The sequence below is a fragment of the Sciurus carolinensis genome, chromosome 2 (genome assembly GCF_902686445.1).
Source record: "Sciurus carolinensis chromosome 2, mSciCar1.2, whole genome shotgun sequence".
In the NCBI taxonomy this organism is placed as follows: Eukaryota; Metazoa; Chordata; class Mammalia; order Rodentia; family Sciuridae; genus Sciurus; species Sciurus carolinensis.
This window is the reverse complement of record NC_062214.1, coordinates 173,300,056-173,317,097: the sequence shown is the minus strand read 5'-3', so window position 1 is coordinate 173,317,097 and position 17,042 is coordinate 173,300,056. Positions and strand designations below refer to the sequence as shown.

At 41.2% G+C, this 17,042-nt stretch overlaps 2 protein-coding genes across 9 annotated transcripts in view; both read left to right on the top strand.

The window, feature by feature from the left end:
- The first annotated feature begins 71 nt into the window (after window positions 1–71).
- Acyp1 (acylphosphatase 1) lies at window positions 72–14,555 on the top strand. Of its 4 annotated transcripts, none has more exons than XM_047534359.1 (3): window positions 72–353; window positions 6,148–6,239; window positions 14,164–14,555. In XM_047534359.1, the coding sequence occupies exons 1-3, from the start codon at window positions 191–193 to the stop codon at window positions 14,377–14,379; spliced, it is 471 nt and encodes a 156-aa protein (XP_047390315.1). In that variant the 5' UTR covers window positions 72–190; the 3' UTR covers window positions 14,380–14,555. The 4 variants fall into 4 exon arrangements, with proteins under 4 accessions (XP_047390315.1, XP_047390323.1, XP_047390332.1 ...); XM_047534367.1 differs by lacking the exon at window positions 72–353 and adding an exon at window positions 5,707–5,765; XM_047534376.1 differs by lacking the exon at window positions 72–353 and adding an exon at window positions 5,736–5,800.
- Window positions 14,556–16,159: 1,604 nt separating this feature from the next.
- Window positions 16,160–17,042, top strand: part of Mlh3 (mutL homolog 3) — a 32,478-nt gene continuing 31,595 nt past the window's right edge. For 4 of the 5 annotated variants that reach the window (XM_047538498.1, XM_047538500.1, XM_047538503.1 and 1 more), the window contains exon 1: window positions 16,160–16,268. The gene's annotated coding sequence lies outside the window, so the exon portion shown is untranslated. The remainder of the gene's footprint in view (window positions 16,269–17,042) is intronic. The other variant, XM_047538499.1, reaches the window with a different exon arrangement.

Genomic DNA, 17,042 nt, shown 5'->3' with positions numbered 1-17,042 from the left:
CGCGCGCAGGCGCAGTCCGCACGCGGTCCCGGGCGGCCGGGGCTGGGGGTGCGGTCGGCCTCCGTGTCACTTGACCCAGTGTCCAGCCAACTCTGCAGCTCGGTTCAGCCGTGCCCTTGGGGAGCGGGGGAGGGGCAGGCGAGGCTTTTCTGGGCTCCATCAAAGAGGAACTTGTATTTTTCTGAGAACGATGCTCCCTGACCTTGGGGTGTGCCGGTCTCTGGCAAAGGGCGGAGCCCCTAGTTGTGTCCCAGAGTCATCCCGCCGCAGGATTCCGGTGTCCGCCGGGTTAGCCGGAGTGGGCCTGCTGATAGCCTTTCTTAGCACGCTCGGCTGCTCTGCACGGGCCCCAGGTATGGCTGTGTGCTCTCGGTGCTTTCTTCCCTCGCCAATACTTTGAAGCTTGCTGTTAATGTATATATATATATTTTTGCTACGCAGTCTTTCCGGGGTAGTTTTTGTGGCCAGTCTAATTATTTTGATATTATGTTTTACTCTCACGTGGTAACTGTGGACGTCTCTATTTAGGCCCAGGAATGACTCAGCCAAATGTAATGATAATAAAGTTAACTACCAGATCGAAAATAATCAGCAAAGCTTGGTTTCAACACTAAATGATACTCTAACTTTTTGACATCAGAAGAGAATTTATTTCTCTTCTTCATGCTTCAGTGCATATGGGTAAACTGTTTGGAACAGGCAGCTCACTTTTTCCCTGTAACTATTCAAAAGATCCAGAACATGGGAAACAATGTAGACAGCAGCAGTCGATGTTGAAGTCAGATTGCAGCCGTCACATGTTAACAAATTTCTTGGTGGGCCCTCCAAGGGCAGTTCCTTTATTCCTAGTTTTCATTCTCAGTTGACTCTTCTCTTTCTTTCTTTTTCTTTTCTTTCTTTAGTTTTCGTACCAGGGAATGAACCCAGTGCCACTTAACTACCGAGCCACATCCCCAACCCTTTTATTTATTTTTTTTATTTTGAGACAGTGTCTGGGTAAGTTGCTGAGGGCCTAACTAAATCGCTGAGGCTGGCTTTGCACTTGCGAGCCTCCTGCCTCATCCTCTACAGCCGCTGGCATTACAGATGTGTGCCACCTCTGTGCAGATGGGAACATTCCCTACTCTGCTCAGGGCGGGTCATCTCAGCTTCCCCCTATCTCTTGTCAACTTCCGCAGCTTCCCTGCGAGCTAGTAGAATTTTCCAGCATGTTACCCTCCCTCTGACTTCCTTCCTTCTGCTTTCTGAGAACGAAGTGGCTCCCCCGGAGTTAGTTTCTCTCAGAACCCTCCAGGGAATTGACTCCATCACTTTACCCCTCCATCTGTTCATCTCCATAGGCTCCTTTTCTTTGGTTTCAAAACACATCTAACTTTTCCCTACAAATCTCATTTCCCTTGACCTGCCACCTTTGTGTTAGGATCCCACTCATTTTTCTTTTTCTCCACGAGACTCCCTGCTGACTCCCTCACTGTGAATGGAACCCAGGGGCGCTCTACAACTGAGCTACTCCTCTAGCCCTTTTTAATTTTGTGTTTTGTATTTTGGTCTTGCTAAATGCCCAGGCTGGCCTAGTCCTTCCTACTTCAGCCTCCTGGGATTACAGACAAAGGCCACCTTGCCCAGCTCCACGAGAGCTCTTAATGGAGAACCACATCCACTGCCCCCTCCCTTTCTCATCTCCCCCTCTTCGTCTGGCCCACTGTGGTCTTACTACTACCCTCTCCAGTTTATTTAGTTGCACAGCTGTCAATGACCTTCCTATGACCAAAGATAAGCTTCTATTTCTTAAGCCTACTCACTTGACGCTATTGATTATTTGCCATCTGAGAACTCTTTTTCCTTGCTCCCGCGCCCTCTCGCTTTCTTCTTTCATGTCTTTGCTCCATCTTCTTCCAAGTCTCTGGCATTTATGTCTTTTTTTCCCCACTTGTTCCCTAAATTTGGGTATTCTCCTGAGCCCTTTTACTTTTCACATATGTGCAGTTCCAGACATTCTCTTCCTTTTATCAAATGTTGAAATTTCAGGTTTCACCTGTTTAAATGTTGTCCAGCTGAACTGTAATCTATCTTCTTTCCAACTGCCCATTTAACACCTGCGCATGACTGAGCCTCAGGATCCTCAAGCTCAGTGTGACAGAACACAAAGCTTGTGATCACCTCCCCATCCCCAGTCTGCTACTTCTCCATATTCCTGCTCCTGCTCAAAGCATCACTCACCTTCCACGCCTTCCTTTTGTCACCTCTATCTTCTGAGCAGGTTCTGTTGAGTTTACCTCTCAAATGTCTCCCATAAATGACCCTTCCTGTCAGGCATGGTGGTGTACTCCTGTAATCCCAGCTACTAGAGAGGCTGAGGCAGGAGGATTGCAAGTTCAAGGCCAGCCTCTGCAACTTAGTGAAACCCTGTCTCAAATTTTTAAAAGGGCTGGAGATGTTGCTCATTGTTAGAATGCTCCTGGGTTCAATTCCCAGTAATGCAAATAAACAAACAATGACCCTTCCTTTGTTTTTAGTGCCCTTAGTTGCGATCTTCCTTGTTTCTCCTTGGGATGCCCTCACCCTTCTTACTGCTACTCTTCCCTTTAACATCTGCTCCCCAAGCCTGTCCTTCTTGATGCTGCCAGAGCAATGATTCTACATACTTCTTTCTCAGCTTTCTTAAGATATGGTTGAGGGCCTTGGATGTACCCCAAGTGGTAGAGCACTTACGTAGTATGCATGAGGCCCTGAGTTTGATCCCCATTATGGAAGGGAAAAAAAAGATATAACTGAAGTCAAGTATGGTGGCACACACCTGTAATCCCAACTACCCTGGCCGCTGAGGCAGGAGGATCACAAGTTCAAGGCCTACCTGAACAACTTAGCGAGACCCTGCCAAAAATTTTTTTTTAAAAAATGGGACTGGGAATATAGCTCAGTGGTATAGTGCTTGCCTGGTATGTGCTAAGGCCTGGGGTTCAATCCCCAGTACTACGGGAGAGAGAGAGAGAGAGAGAATTGACAGGGGCTGGGGATGAAGCTCAATGGTAGAGCACATGCCTAGCATGCATGAAGTCTTGGGTTGGATTCCCAATTACCACATACACACTAAAAGATAATTTTTTTTTTTTTTTTTTTTTTTGTGGTGCTGGGGTTGAACCCAGGGCCTTGTGCTTGCAAGGCAAGCACTCTACCAACTGAGCTAAATCCCCAGCCCAAAAGATAAAATTTATAAATAAAGATTGTATATATTTATAGTGTACAACATGATGCTTTGATATATGTATACATTGTGAAATAATTAAATTTAGCTTACTAAATATTGATCCTATCATTTCCCTCTCCTGGTGAAGACTTCTTCACCTATAGAATAAAATTGAAATGCCTACTTAGCATGGCATTTCTATTAGGTCCAACCTATCTTTTCAGTCCTGCTTCCCCTGAATAAACCCCAGTGTCTAGCACAGTGGGTCTCAACCCTGGTTGTACATTAAGATTGCTAAAAGGCTGGGCACAGTGGCACATACCTGTAATTGCAGCAACTTGGGAGGCTGAAGCAGGAGGATCACAAGTTTGAAGCCAGCCAGGGCAACTTAGCATGAGACTCTGTCTCAAAATATAAAGCAAAAAAGGGACTAGGATGTAGCTCAGTGGTAAAGGGCCTCTGGGTTCTTTCCCCAGTACAAAAAATAAAAATAAAAACTGCTTAAAGAATATATATTTTGGGGGGCTGGGGTTGTGGCTCTCTGGTAGAGTGTTTGCCTAGCACTTGAGAAGCACTGGGCTCCATCCTCAGCACCACATGAAAATAAATAAATAAAATAAAGGTATTGTGTCCATCTACAACTAAAAAAATTAAAGAAAACAAAGGAATATATATATCTTTGGTGAGGCCCAGGCATCCATAGTTTTAGAAGCTTCCCCAAAAGTCCTAATGTGCAGCCAGAGTTGAGAGTCCCTGGTTAGCTGCAGTGATGGTACTTTCTGGCCTCAATGGTACCACCTTCCCATGCGCTCCGCTTATGGGATGCTAGTCATAGCATTTTGGGGAATGGACTGTGGACTGGCTGCCTGGAATCAAATCCCAGCTTCAACTACAAGTTGTGGGTGTGTAACTCTGGAAAAATGCTTTCCAAGAACACTTCCCTAGTCTTCCCAGTCAGAATTAATCTCTTTGCTCTTCCTAACATTTTCTGACCTTGTTAGAACACAGGGATCGCTCATGATGAGCTCTCAGTGGGTGTTCATGGAATTGAATTATCATGTCATGTATTGTATTGTCATTATGTACATGCATATTTATCTCTTACACTAAATTATAAACCTCTTTGAGGGCAAAAATTATGTATTATTCATCTCTGTATACCGTATGATGCCCCATACATTGAGACATTCAATAGGTTTTGAATTCTGTAGAAAACCTTTTTTTTAATGCATTTTAGAGAAAGAAATCATATCAGCCAGGTGCATCATTCACTGTTATTTTCAAATAATTCCACATACAGCACTCAATCCAGCTCCCCCTGCCTCCCAGCACTAAGGTTTTATGATTGTCTAGGACCTAGATCCTTACTCTATAGTGGGGAACATGTCTACTATTGCAAACCCATCTCACCAAGCCAAGTCTACCAACTTGGCATATTCACAAATGGAATATTATGAAGAGATGTAGTGCATACAAGCAATCCAAAGAGGAACAATAAACATCAGTTTTCCTTCATACACATTATTTTTTTTGAGGGGGGGAGGGGTACTGGGCCTTGAACAGGGGCACTTAACTCCCGAGCCACATTTCCACTTCTTCTCCTCTCTTCCTCCCCTCCCCTCCCCTTCCCTCCCCTCCCCTCTCTTCTTTCCATTCTGACACAGGGTCTTGCTAAATAGCTTAGGGCCTCTAAGCAATTAGGGGCTGCCCTTGAACTTGTTTGCGACCCCTCTGCCTCAGTCTCCCAAGTCGCTCGGATTACATGCATTCACCATTCACACACACTCTTAATCATAAGGGTAGCTATATTTAAATTTCTGCAAATTGATTCTAATTTTAACAATCGCCACCTACAACCTCCCTTAACAATACCCTTTACCCAATAATAAATTTGGTAATTTGGCTTAGTTGAGAATCTAGAGTCATGAACCATTTGCTTGTGCTTGTGTTTTATTTATTTAGCTCTTAAAGCATTTTCTTAGTAAGGTAGTCTCTGATGGACAGCTTCCAGAAGTCCAAGAGAAATAACCTCCACCTAGACGTCCTGTATCTCCCCGTCTAGGCATGACCCCAAGTTGGAAAAGTACAGAAAAGTGGTATGTGCCCTATTCAGTTTATTTATTTATGATGTTTAGTGTCTGTTGTCCGACTCCCAACTCCAGAATTTAAACTCCCCAGGGCAGGTTTCTGTTGTGTTCACCGATGTGTGAAAACGACCTACTACAAGGTCCGCCCGCCGCAGGCTGTCGTCAGCCGGCGTTACTGAATGAGTGAATGTTTCCCGAGTGCGTCTCGTCTGTGGCTTTTCACTCCTGGGCATCTGCGACCTGGGACGCGCTTAGCGACTGAGATGGGCTGAAGGCTTGGTCTACCGAGATGAGGCAGACACTGGACAGATCCCCGAGCCGAGCTCTCAGCGGCTGGACCTCGCGTCCTCTGGGCGGGCTCGGGGCTAAGACGCCCTCTCTGATTGGTCAAGCGGAGTAATGGGCGTGCGAGGCAGCGAAGGAGGAGCCGCACGCTAAACTTCCGGGAGCGGCCGTTTGCGGGACCCGGGCGGTTGGCTTGGTGGTTGCCGGTGCGATTCGGCCCCTGGTGGGGTAGAGCAGGCGGGTGAGGCGGGGAGAGGGCCCAGGGCATGGCCCTGAGTGATCAGTCCTGACGCTTAGTGGAAAGGGATTCTGGCGGCTGCGTGGGAAGGGGAGTGGGTGGGAGGGAGCGGGACCGGTCATTCGGTAAGCAGGTAGTTGCCCCCAAAGAGCTTTGGGGGCAGCTGCGAGCCCTCGCCCAGCCGTCTTCCTGTTACTCACAGGCTTCCGTTTACAACAGTCCGGGGACCTTGGGGTCCGGGAGAGGTGGCAGAGGTGATGGATGGAGAAGGGCGGTGTGGCCCTTTCTGCCTCAGGATTGGGGGTACTGGGGTCGTCCTTTACTATTTTTGCTTTCCTGGTCTCTGACAGGTTTGAGCATGGCAGAAGGGGACACCTTGGTATCAGTGGATTACGAAATTTTTGGGAAGGTGCAAGGGGTGTTTTTCCGCAAGTACACACAGGTATGTGGCCTACAGGCTTTGGGGACATGCCTAGGTTTTAAGCTTGGGAACCAGAGATGCTTGTCTGACATGAACTGGAACAAGCTGGGTATTTGGTAGCTGAATGGTAAGGAGTTAGTTTGTAAAGCAAGGGATGTGAAAATGCTTTGCAGTTTGTAAAACAGGATGTAAATGGACGATTCTCCTGATGATATTATTGGTTTGTTTCTAACAGTGGTACCTGAGCATATAGACAAACTTGTTAATGATCTTTTTCTTCCAAAGAGGAATATAGCTAGTTCACCTCATGTGGCTTTATCAAACCTAGTCACATTTGCTGTATGAAAGCTACTACTCATGGAGGACATGGCCTTTAGATGAACTGATCATATCTATGTAAATTATGCTGTTACTTCAAGTCATAGCTGTTACATTTTCTTTATCTCTCCAACCTTTATCATTTCTCCAGCCATCTCCCAACATTCCCAACTGAATTCCTTTCTGTTCATTGTAGCTGTGGAAGAACAGTCACCTTTTCCAGCAGAAGATTTTCTAACTAAAAATATTTTATCCGTTCCAGATTACCTAGGTAATGCTAACACTGAACATGGACTCTGGTATTCCTACAGAACATGGACTCTGGTATTCCTTCTGTAGCAACAGAGAATATTTGAGGGGATAAACAAACCATTAGCAGCCTCTGTTTCTGCTTTAGTGTCAGTAATCTCCCTTAGCATACACACACACACACACACACACACACACACACACACACAGGAGTGCAATCTCAATTTCCCTCCTGCCTCTGTAGGGAGATATTGGGCTATTGCCTCCCACTCTGTGTCCAACTCCACGGGTAATGAGTTAGGACTACAGAACTTGCCAAGTCTTCTGGGACTGTGGTACTCAAAATTCAAACCGGAATCTTTGAAATGAGAATATCAATTGTCAGTATCTCTTATTCTAATTATTTGCAAATAATTTCTTCCTGTTTCATACTCATGAAAAGTGCTTGTCAAAAAGAGAATTGCTGAAAGTCATTGCAAGAGCTAAGTTCCAATTAACTTTGCCTGTGACTTAGTAATTCAAGGTGACAACTTCAAAGATTAATCAGTTGTTGAAGGAAAAGGACCAGATGGTATACAGCCCATCTTACTCAACCTGCTATCTCTTACTTCCAGTTTAGAGAGGGAATAAAAGAATGCAGAAAAACAAATAATGATTAGGAAAACTACAAGGAAAATGTCATTTTTCTTTTTTTAAATATTTTTAGTTGTCAATGGATCTTTTAATTAATTAATTAATTTATTTATTTATTTATTTATATGCAGTGCTGAGGATTGAACCCAGGCCCTTACACATGCCAGGCAAGTGTTCTACCACTGAGCCACAACCCCAGGCCTTGTCATTTTTATTAGCTTATAGCTTATTCTTTTTAAAACATTTTTGTTGTTGTTGTAGATGGACAGCATACCTTTATTTTGTTTATTTTTATGTGGTGCTAAGGATCAAACCCAGTACCTCACACTTGCTAGGTGAGCACTCTGCAACTGAGCTACAGCCTCAGCCCCAGATGGTAGCTTATTCTTTACCATTTATAATCATTTAAATATATATCTTACCTTTAACAGTTGTTTTATTTTGCTATGGTCAGTTTGCATGTTGATATCATCTAAGCCCTTAATTAAATTTCATCACTTCTAGAGAAATGAATGAGAATACAGGAATGGGCTTTTTTTAAAGTTGGAATATAATTCATGTTCCATAAAGTTCATCCTTTAAAAAAGTATAATTCAGTGGTTTCTGTCATATATAGAGTTGTGCACTAATTCCAAAACATTTTCATCACCCAGAAAAGAGAACCTACCTGTTAGCACTTACTCCTCATTTTCCCAGCCCCTGGCAACCACTAACCTACTTTCTGTGTCTGTGGATTTGCCTAATCAGGATATTTCATACTAAAATGGAATCATACAAATGTGACCTTTTGTTTCTGGTTCCTTTCACTTATAGTAGTGTTTTCGAAGTTCATCCATATTGTAGCATGTATCCATATTTTGTTCCTTTTTATGGCTGAGTGATATTTCATTGTATGGATATACATTTTTTTTTTTTTTTTTTTTTTTTTTTTTTTTTTTTTTTTTGCGGTACTGGGGATCGAACTCAGGGCCTTGTGCTTGCAAGGCAAGCACTCTACCTGCTGAGCTATCTCCCCAGCCCTTGGATATACATTTTATTCTTCTATCAATGGATGGACATTTGGATTGTTTCCAGTTTGGGGCTATTAGGAATAATGCCATGAACATTTATGTACATGTTTTTGTGTAGACTATATTTTCTGTTCCTTGTAGATCGCAAGGTCATATAATAACTGTTTACCTTTTTGAGAAACTGCCAGATTTTTCCAGAATCTTTATACCATTCTATGGTCCCACCAGCAGTTTATGAGAATTCCAGTTTTTCCAGATCCTTGCCAACATTGTCAGTTTCTTATTTATTACAACTATCCTAGTGTATGTGAGGTAGCAGACTTTCTTTGAGAATTTTTGTTGTTATTTGTTTTGTTTTCGGGTGTCAAGGAATTTAAAAGGATTTAAAGGAATGTTCTCTGGAGAACATACAGATCAGTAGCAAAAAGATAATTGGAAAATCCAAAACTATTTGGAAACTATACAACATGTTTTTCTAAAATTGTGGTAGAATACATAGGATGTAAAATTTACTGTGTTAACCATTTTTAAATATACAATTCAGTCACCCTAAGTACATCCATGCATTGCTATGCTACCATCACCATAATCTACCCATGGAACTCTTTTTGTCTTGCAAAACTGAAATTCTGTACCCATTAACCACTAACTCGCCATTTTTCCCTCCATCCAGCCCCTGGCAATTATGAATTTATTTTTCCTTTATATGAATTTGACTGTTTGAGGTAACTCATAAGTGCAATCAGTATATTTCCTTTGTGACTGGCTTATTTCACTTAGTATAATGTCCTCAAGGTTCATCCAGCGATCATGTATTAGCATTTCCTTCTTTTTAAAATATGAGTAATATTCTGTTCTGTATACTCTTTGGTTTTGATTTGCCTTCTTCTCACCACTGAGATGTTGAGCATCTTTTCATGTGTTTATTGGCATGTGAAAAAAGATATTGCATATCTTCATTGGAGAAGTTTCCATTCAAATCCTTTGGTTAATTTTTTGAGTTCTTTTTCTTATTGTTGATTCATAAAAATTTCCTATATATTCTAGAAACTAGTCTTTTTTCAGATATATGATTTGCAGATATTTTCCCCATTCTGTGAGTTATCATTTCACTTGATAGTGTCCTTTGAAGTACAAAAGTTTTTAATTTTTAATTTTTTTTTTTTTTTTTTTTTTGATACAAGTCATTGACCCAGGGGCGCTCAACTACTGAACCACAGCCTCAGTCCTTTTTATTTTTTATTTTTGAGATAGGGTCTTGCCAAGTTGCTTAGGGCCTTGCTAAGTTGCTGAGGCTGGTTTTGAACTTGTAATCCTCCTGCCTCAGCCTCCTAAACTGCTGGGATTACAGGCACTCTGGAAATTTTTTAATTATGATGAAGTCTAATTTAACTAATTTTGCATGAGAAAACTTTGCCTAATCTCAGATCAAGATTCATGCTTATGTTTTCTTCTAAGACTTTCATAGTTTAAGCTTCGTCTTAAGTCTTTAATGGAGTTTGATTTTTTTAATGTGGTGTGTATTAAGAAGTCGAATCTTATTCTTTTGTGTGTGTGTACGTGTTGGCGATTGAACCCTGGGTCTTGTACATACTAAGCAAGCACTCTGAGCTATACCTCAAGCCTAACTTCATTCTTTTGCATATGCTTATCCAGGTGTTCCAACCGTATTTGTTGAAAAGACTAATATTTCTTCCACTGATTTATCATGGCACTCTTGTCAAAATTGTAAGGGTTTCTGGACTCTTCAGTTTTCTTCCATTGATCTTATGTTTGTTTTTGAATTGCTATAGCTTTTTTTTTTTAACCCCAGGGCCTCATACGTATTAGGCAAGTACCCTACCACTGAACTACACCTACACTCCTAGCCCTTTTTATTTTATTTTGAGACAGGGTCTTGCTAGGTTGCTGAGGCTGGCCTCAAATTTGTAATCCTCCTGCCTCAGCCCCTGGAGCAGCCAGGATTACAGGTGTGTGCTACAGCTCCCTGCTGTGATTACTGTAGCTTTGTAGTAAATTCAGAATTCAGGACGTGTGAATCCTTCAACTTTGTTCTTCTCTTTCATGGTTATTTTTAGCTATTTTGGGTCCTTTATGTTTCCATGTGAATTTAAGGTCAATTTGTCAATTTCTGCAAAAAAGCATCTGAGATTTTTTACATAGATTGTGTTGAATCTGTAGATGGGAATATTGCCATTTTAATATGAAGTCTTCCAGTCCATGAACATGGAAAGCCTTTTTATTTAGATCTTCATGTTTTTCAACAATGATTTGTAGTTTTCTACTTCTTTTGTTAAATTGATTCATAGGCATTTTGTGATTTTAGATGCTATAGTATTTGGGATTGCTTACTTATTTTGTTTTTCAATTGTTCATTGCTAGGGTATAAAAATAAAATAGATTTTTTATACCAACCTCGTTTCCTGCAACCATGAGAACCTGTTCATTAACTCTAGTTTGTATATGTGTGTTTGTGTTCCTTAGAATTTTTTGTATATAGGGTGTGCCTTTGGCAAGTAGAGGTAATTTTTATTTCTTCCTTTCTGAATACCTTTTCTTTTCTTTTTCCCTTTCCTGAACAGAAAGAACCTCGAGGATAATATTGAATAAAAGTAGCAAAAGCAGATATCTTTGTTTTCTTCTTGCTTTATGGGGAAAGCTTTCAGTGTTTTTCACTATTAGGTGTGATATTAATTGTGGGTTTTTAATACTTTTTTTTTTTTTTTTTGGTGGTGCTGGGGATTGAACTCAGGGCCTTATGCATGCTAGGCAAGCACTCTACCAACTGAGCCATATCCCCAGCCCCCTCAATACTCTTATCAGGTTAGGAAGTTCCCTTCTGTTCCTAGTTTGTTCAGTGTTTTTATCATAAAAGAGTTTTTGGATTTTGTTGAGTGTTTTGGTCTTTTTTTTTTTTTTTTTTTTTTCCATTATTGAGAGGATTGTGTAATTTTGTTTTATTTACTAATATGGCATATTAAATGGATTACTTTTTGTATGTTGAACCAACCTTGCATTTCTACCATAAAACCCAGTTTGTCTTGTTATGTAATCTTCTTTATATGTTGATGAATTTGGTTTGCTAGTATTTTGTTGAGGATTTTTGCTTTTATATTCATTGAAGGCTATTGGTTGGTCTAAGGTTTTCTTGTGATGCTTTGATTTTGGTATGAGGCTAATGCTAGATTAATAGAATGAGTTGGGAAGTGTTTCCTCTTCTATTTTTTGGAAAAGTTTGTGAGGGATTGGTGAATTTCTTTGAACATTTGATAGAATTCAAAGGTCCTGGGTTTTTCCTTTTGGAAGTTTTCTGATTACTAGTTTTTAATCTCTTAAGATAGGTCTGTTCAGATTTTCCATTTCCACTTCTTTTTAAAATTTTTTTTTGTAGTTGTAGATGAACAGAATGCCTTTATTTTAGTTGTTTATTTTTATGCGGTGCTAAGGATCAAACTCAGTGCCTCACACATGCTAGGCGAGCACTCCCCTCTATTTCTTCTTGATTCAGTGTCTTCCTAGGAATCTGTCCTTTGATCTAAGTTGTCTGATTTGTTGGCACATAATTGTTCATAGTTTTCCCTTTTTCGTAAGGTTGGTGGCAGTATCCCCTCTTTCATTTTAATAATTTGAGCCTTTTTCCTTTTTGTCAGTCTAAAGGTTTTCACTTTTGTTGACCTTTTCAAAGACTAACTTTTGGTTTCGTTTATTTTCTGAATTTTTCTATTCTTTATTGACTTCTGTTCTATTCTTTTATTATTTCCTTCTGCTTGCTTTGAGTTTAGTTCACGCTTCTTTTTTTATTGTCTTAAGATGGACTTCTAAGTTCATGATTTGAGAAGACTTTCTTTTTAGATTGCAAACTAGAATTGGTGATTATAATCCTTAAAACTGTCACAAAAAAGGTCAGAGTACTGTTTAAGCAGAAATATGGTTATCAAGTAGAATTAGCTTTTGGAATTTTCTTTGGGAAATAAAGCCACTTGTTCCTCATTTAAAGACAGATATTCAAAACAATATGAATGAGCAACATTATGCTATTCTTTGAGAAATAAAAAGAGGGGGCTGGGGTTGTGGCTCAGTGGTAGAGTGCTTGCCTAGCATGTGTGAGGCCTGGGTTCCATCCTCGGCACCACATATAAATAAATGAATAACATAAAGGTCTAGCAACATCTTTAAAAAAAAAAAAAAAGAAGAGATAAAAAGAGAATCAAGTGCACAAATAAAACCTGAGGAAATTTCCATTCTCAACGTAGTTCAAATTTTGGAGTGTTTTATTCACTCTCAGGATTTCAGATAAATCACACTGCAATTTAAAGATTTGACTGTTATAACCTTGTATGCTCAAAACTGCACAATCATTCTGATAGCTATTTACCATATATGGTAACTCTAAGACCCAGAGAGCCAGCTCCCCTAGGTTAATTTGAAGCAGAACAGCGCAATTGTTAGTCAGTTGGATATGGAGTCCTCCTTAAAGTCCATTCTCAGCATTTTTCTTTTATGTTTTCTCCTCTGGCACTTAACAGTGCATGCTGTAGGTATCTCCTGTTTTTCTTCATTCCTTCATTTCCTCTATCCCTTAAACAGCTATTGGACCAGAGTCCCTTTCTTTCTTTATTATGCAAACATGTCTTTGCTTTGAACATAACTAATTTGATGGATGCTTCAGTTTCTTATCACAGATTTTTTTTTTTTTTTTCTGCTGTACATAAAGTTTTCTTTGGCAAACTCCAGCAATTTCCCACATTTACTAGGTCACTACTCTGGCATTTGGACATGAAATCATGCTAACTCCCATTTTCTTTTGTAATCCACCCTCTTCTGTTAGATAGATTATTTTGCAATCAATGACCTTTATAATATCCTAATTATATATTTGCACAAAAATAAGCTTATCTGTAAAATATCGTTACCTTTTCTAAATGTTCAAGTCTTGCCACAGCTTTATGACTTAAAGAAGATTGAAAAGGAAAAAAAAAAAAAAAAAAAGCCACTACAGTGATTAGTTGACTTTTGTAAGTTTATTCAACTTTAAGGACATTGTGATTATTTAGACAAAAGAGAAGAAAGTCAAGTGAAAACTTAATAGTTATGTAGCCTCATGAAAACTTGGTGCTCAGAGGCTGGTCACAGCTGCTTTCCTTCTCTAGGAGGCTGACAGAAAGTGGGCCCTGAATGCAACATAAACATGTTGGGTTAGACAGTTTCTCTACAGTAAAAACAATGGCTGAGTTGCCCAGGAAATTGCAAAATACACTCTATCTTTAAAGATATAATGGACACTAATTCATCTGGATATGTTTAGGTGTGGTCCTGGTTAAAGATAAAGAGAAGGATCAGATAACTTCACGCTTTTTCCATTTATCATACCCAGTAGATTCTTGATTAAGGGAAAATGAACAAGATATAACCCAGTATCCTAAAAAACAATCTGCCTTAGGGGATCATTTTAAAAGCATCTGTTTTGGACTTAAGTCTTTAGTACTTAACCAAATTTACTACATATTGAAAAATTCTAGTGCCTGGGTTTTATAGAGAAGAAGAAAGAAATGGAGTCAAGTGGCCAACACTTGATATTAAGATCAGCAATGAGATCCTCCTTGCTCTCTTTCTGTTTTGACTTTTCTGGACAGTATCAAATTAGTTTCAGTGGCTTGATCCTAGGCCAAGATTCTGGCAAGAGATTGTAGTCTTATTTTGTTCAATCTCACTGGATCTCTCTTTCTTCCCCTTAGGCTGAGGGTAAAAAGCTAGGATTGGTAGGCTGGGTCCAGAACACTGACCGGGGCACAGTACAAGGACAATTGCAAGGTCCCATCTCCAAGGTGCGTGGCATGCAGGAATGGCTTGAGACGAAAGGAAGTCCCAAATCGCACATTGACAGAGCAAATTTCAACAATGAGAAAGTCATCTTGAAGTTGGAGTACTCCGATTTCCAAATTGTGAAATAATGGCCTGAATTTAAATTTTCCAAGAAAAACTCAGTTTTGATTTTTATTATTAATATATAACTATTCTGTGTTCAATATTAGAAGTAGTTATTTTTGTATCAGGTATTTGTTACTGCATGTTACATGTGTGATGGAACACAATGTTACACAATTCTAATAAAAACACATTAGAACTATGTGCTTATGGTATTTCCCACCCCCCACCCCCCACCCCCGGGTGCTGGGGATTGAACCCAGGACCTTGCACATGTGAAACAAATACTGAACCACTGAGCTACATCCCTGGCCCTGTTTATGCTACTTTCTTAAATCCTTAGTGAACTGACTTTGGGGCATAGAAATACTTATTTAGTAAACACTGTGGGAGAAAGGATTTCGAGGTCATTAAAAGAAGTTTGAAAGAAAAAGCAGTTACTTTGAATCATTCCTTTAAGTGGTTTACATGAAGTTTTCTTCAGGAAACTGCATGCCTAATAAGAACAAATGCCACCAGTTTGTTAGCAGTTTCAGTGATGTCTTGGACTAATTACTTTTATGGAATTTCTGCTGTCATTCCTTTCCTCTAGATAAGAAATTCACATAAAGTAATGTCATGGGCTGAATTTGATCCCCCAGAATTCATATGAAGCCCCCCCCCACACACACACACTTTGGAAAGTGACTATTTGGAAATAGGACTTTTAAAGAAATAATTAAGATTAAATAAGGCCCTAATCCAATCTGATTGGTGGCCTTAAAATGAAGAGGAAATTTGGACATAGATATGTAGACAAAAGACCTGTGAAGACAGCTATTCACAAACCGAGAGGCCTCAGAAAAAATCATCCTTGCCAACACCTGGATCTCAGACTTATCATCTCCAGAACTGTGAGAAAACAAACTTGTGCTGTTTAAGCCACCCAGTCTGGTATTTTGTTATGGAGCTCCAGCAAACTAATTCACGCAGTAATCAGAATTTTGCTTCATCAGCCCCAGAAGTCTGATTTGGTTTGGTTAGTGACTGAACATGTGTCCAACAGTCACTGGGCTTAAATATTTTGTCTTAAGACCCAATTTTTAAAAAGAATAAGGTTTCAATGAAATTGAGACAGAAAGCAGAACTGAGGATTGGTTAACAACTCCCAAAGTATTTTTTCTCCGTGTTCTTAAGAGTTCTGCTCTTCTTCAGTACGGAAAGCTGCTGCCATGCATTGGGAAGATACCCAAAAAATCAGTGAAGGGAGACCTGGTGTCCTCGTTTGTAAACTGAGTTGAGCTAGTTTCTCAGTCTTTTCCATCTCTGAAAAATCATTAATTCTAAGATTGAAGGTTCTGGATTTAGTCACTTAAAGCTACCACAGGGCAGACGCTGTTCTTGGCCATGGAGATAACGGCAGAAATAAACGGACAAAATCCCAAACCGGCACATCGTGTACACTGACTGGGGTTGGGGAGGGGAGAGAATAAGCAAATAAATGAAATATTGAATCAAATAGTAGTACGTGCAGAGGAGAAACCAAAGGATAAAACAAAATCACCAGAAACAGGCCCGGCCCGGTGGCGCGCAATCCCAGCGACTGGCGAAGCAGAGAAAGGAGTATCCCAAGTTCAAGGCCAACCTGGGAAAATTAAACTTGTCTCGTTAAAGGAAGGGCGGGGTTGGGGGGCCGAAGGCGTAGCTCGGGGAATAAGGGCGGGGACTTGGAGGAGCGGGAAGGCAGGGCGGCGGGAGCGTCGCGGCAGGTAACACCTGTGCGCATGCGCGCTGGGGTGTCGCCGGCTGAAGCGCGCGCGGCGAGTCCGATCAGAAGCGCATGCTCGTCGGCTCGCGCGCACCCACTGGATCCCAGGTGCGCGTGACCGGCGTCCGAGGCGGTTGGTATCCGGGAGTTGGTGAAGCTCGTTTCGAGGTGACTTGGGGGAAGGCACGTGGCGAAAGGACGGTCCCGCGAGCCCTTCTAACACCAGAAGGGCTGTGGTGGCCGCTGCGGGCCAGCTTTTCGCAGCAAAAGTGCGCAAGGGCCCCGCGAGGTCCTGCGGCCTTCCGTCAGCGCGGACGCCCTAGCAGGGGACCGGCGTGTCGCGAGGCAGGCGAGGGAGGGGACGGGGCGGAGCCTGAGTCCGGCGAGGCCAGCCCGGAGAGACCCAGCCTGCCCCGCACCTCCAGGCCTTCGCAGCTCCGCACTGACTTGGCCCGTTTGTCCAGGAACCGTGGCCCTGGAAGTTCTGGGACGTAATTAGAAAATCGTTGCTTTGGGTTTAATCAGAATACTTCCTAAGCATTCAGCGCCCCGGGCGTGCTGCCTTCTGCTAAATTCATGATTCGAAGTTCTGTAAACCCCGATTTTTCCAGGTTTGGGAAACCAATCACCAACGCGAAATGCAGCCATGCTGCCCTCTCACTTATGAAGAAGGAGCGGGCCCTTTACTGCTCCCAGAATCCTAATTTTTCCTGCAAGGAAACTTAAAAATCAAAGGCTTATATGCAAAGGAGTTTTCCTGCCTGATCCTTTCTTTTCCCAGCCTTGTCCCTGAGTCAACTACATTTAACCAATTTAATAATAACAAATCATCATAATCTCTTCATGCCTGTCTCCTTGATAAAACACTTTTAACTTTTTTATTTCCTCCCATGTTTTTACCTTCCTATGTACAATAGCTTAGCTCTTCTTTATAAGTTTTTC

Excerpts from the sequence above, each read along its gene's own strand:
- Acyp1 (XM_047534359.1), top strand. The coding sequence starts at position 191 with ATGCTCCCTGACCTTGGGGTGTGCCGGTCTCTGGCAAAGGGCGGAGCC. Across the intron at positions 354-6,147 it reads CTGCTCTGCACGGGCCCCAG|GTTTGAGCATGGCAGAAGGG; the intron begins GTATGGCTGTGT and ends GGTCTCTGACAG. Across the intron at positions 6,240-14,163 it reads TTTTCCGCAAGTACACACAG|GCTGAGGGTAAAAAGCTAGG; the intron begins GTATGTGGCCTA and ends TCTTCCCCTTAG.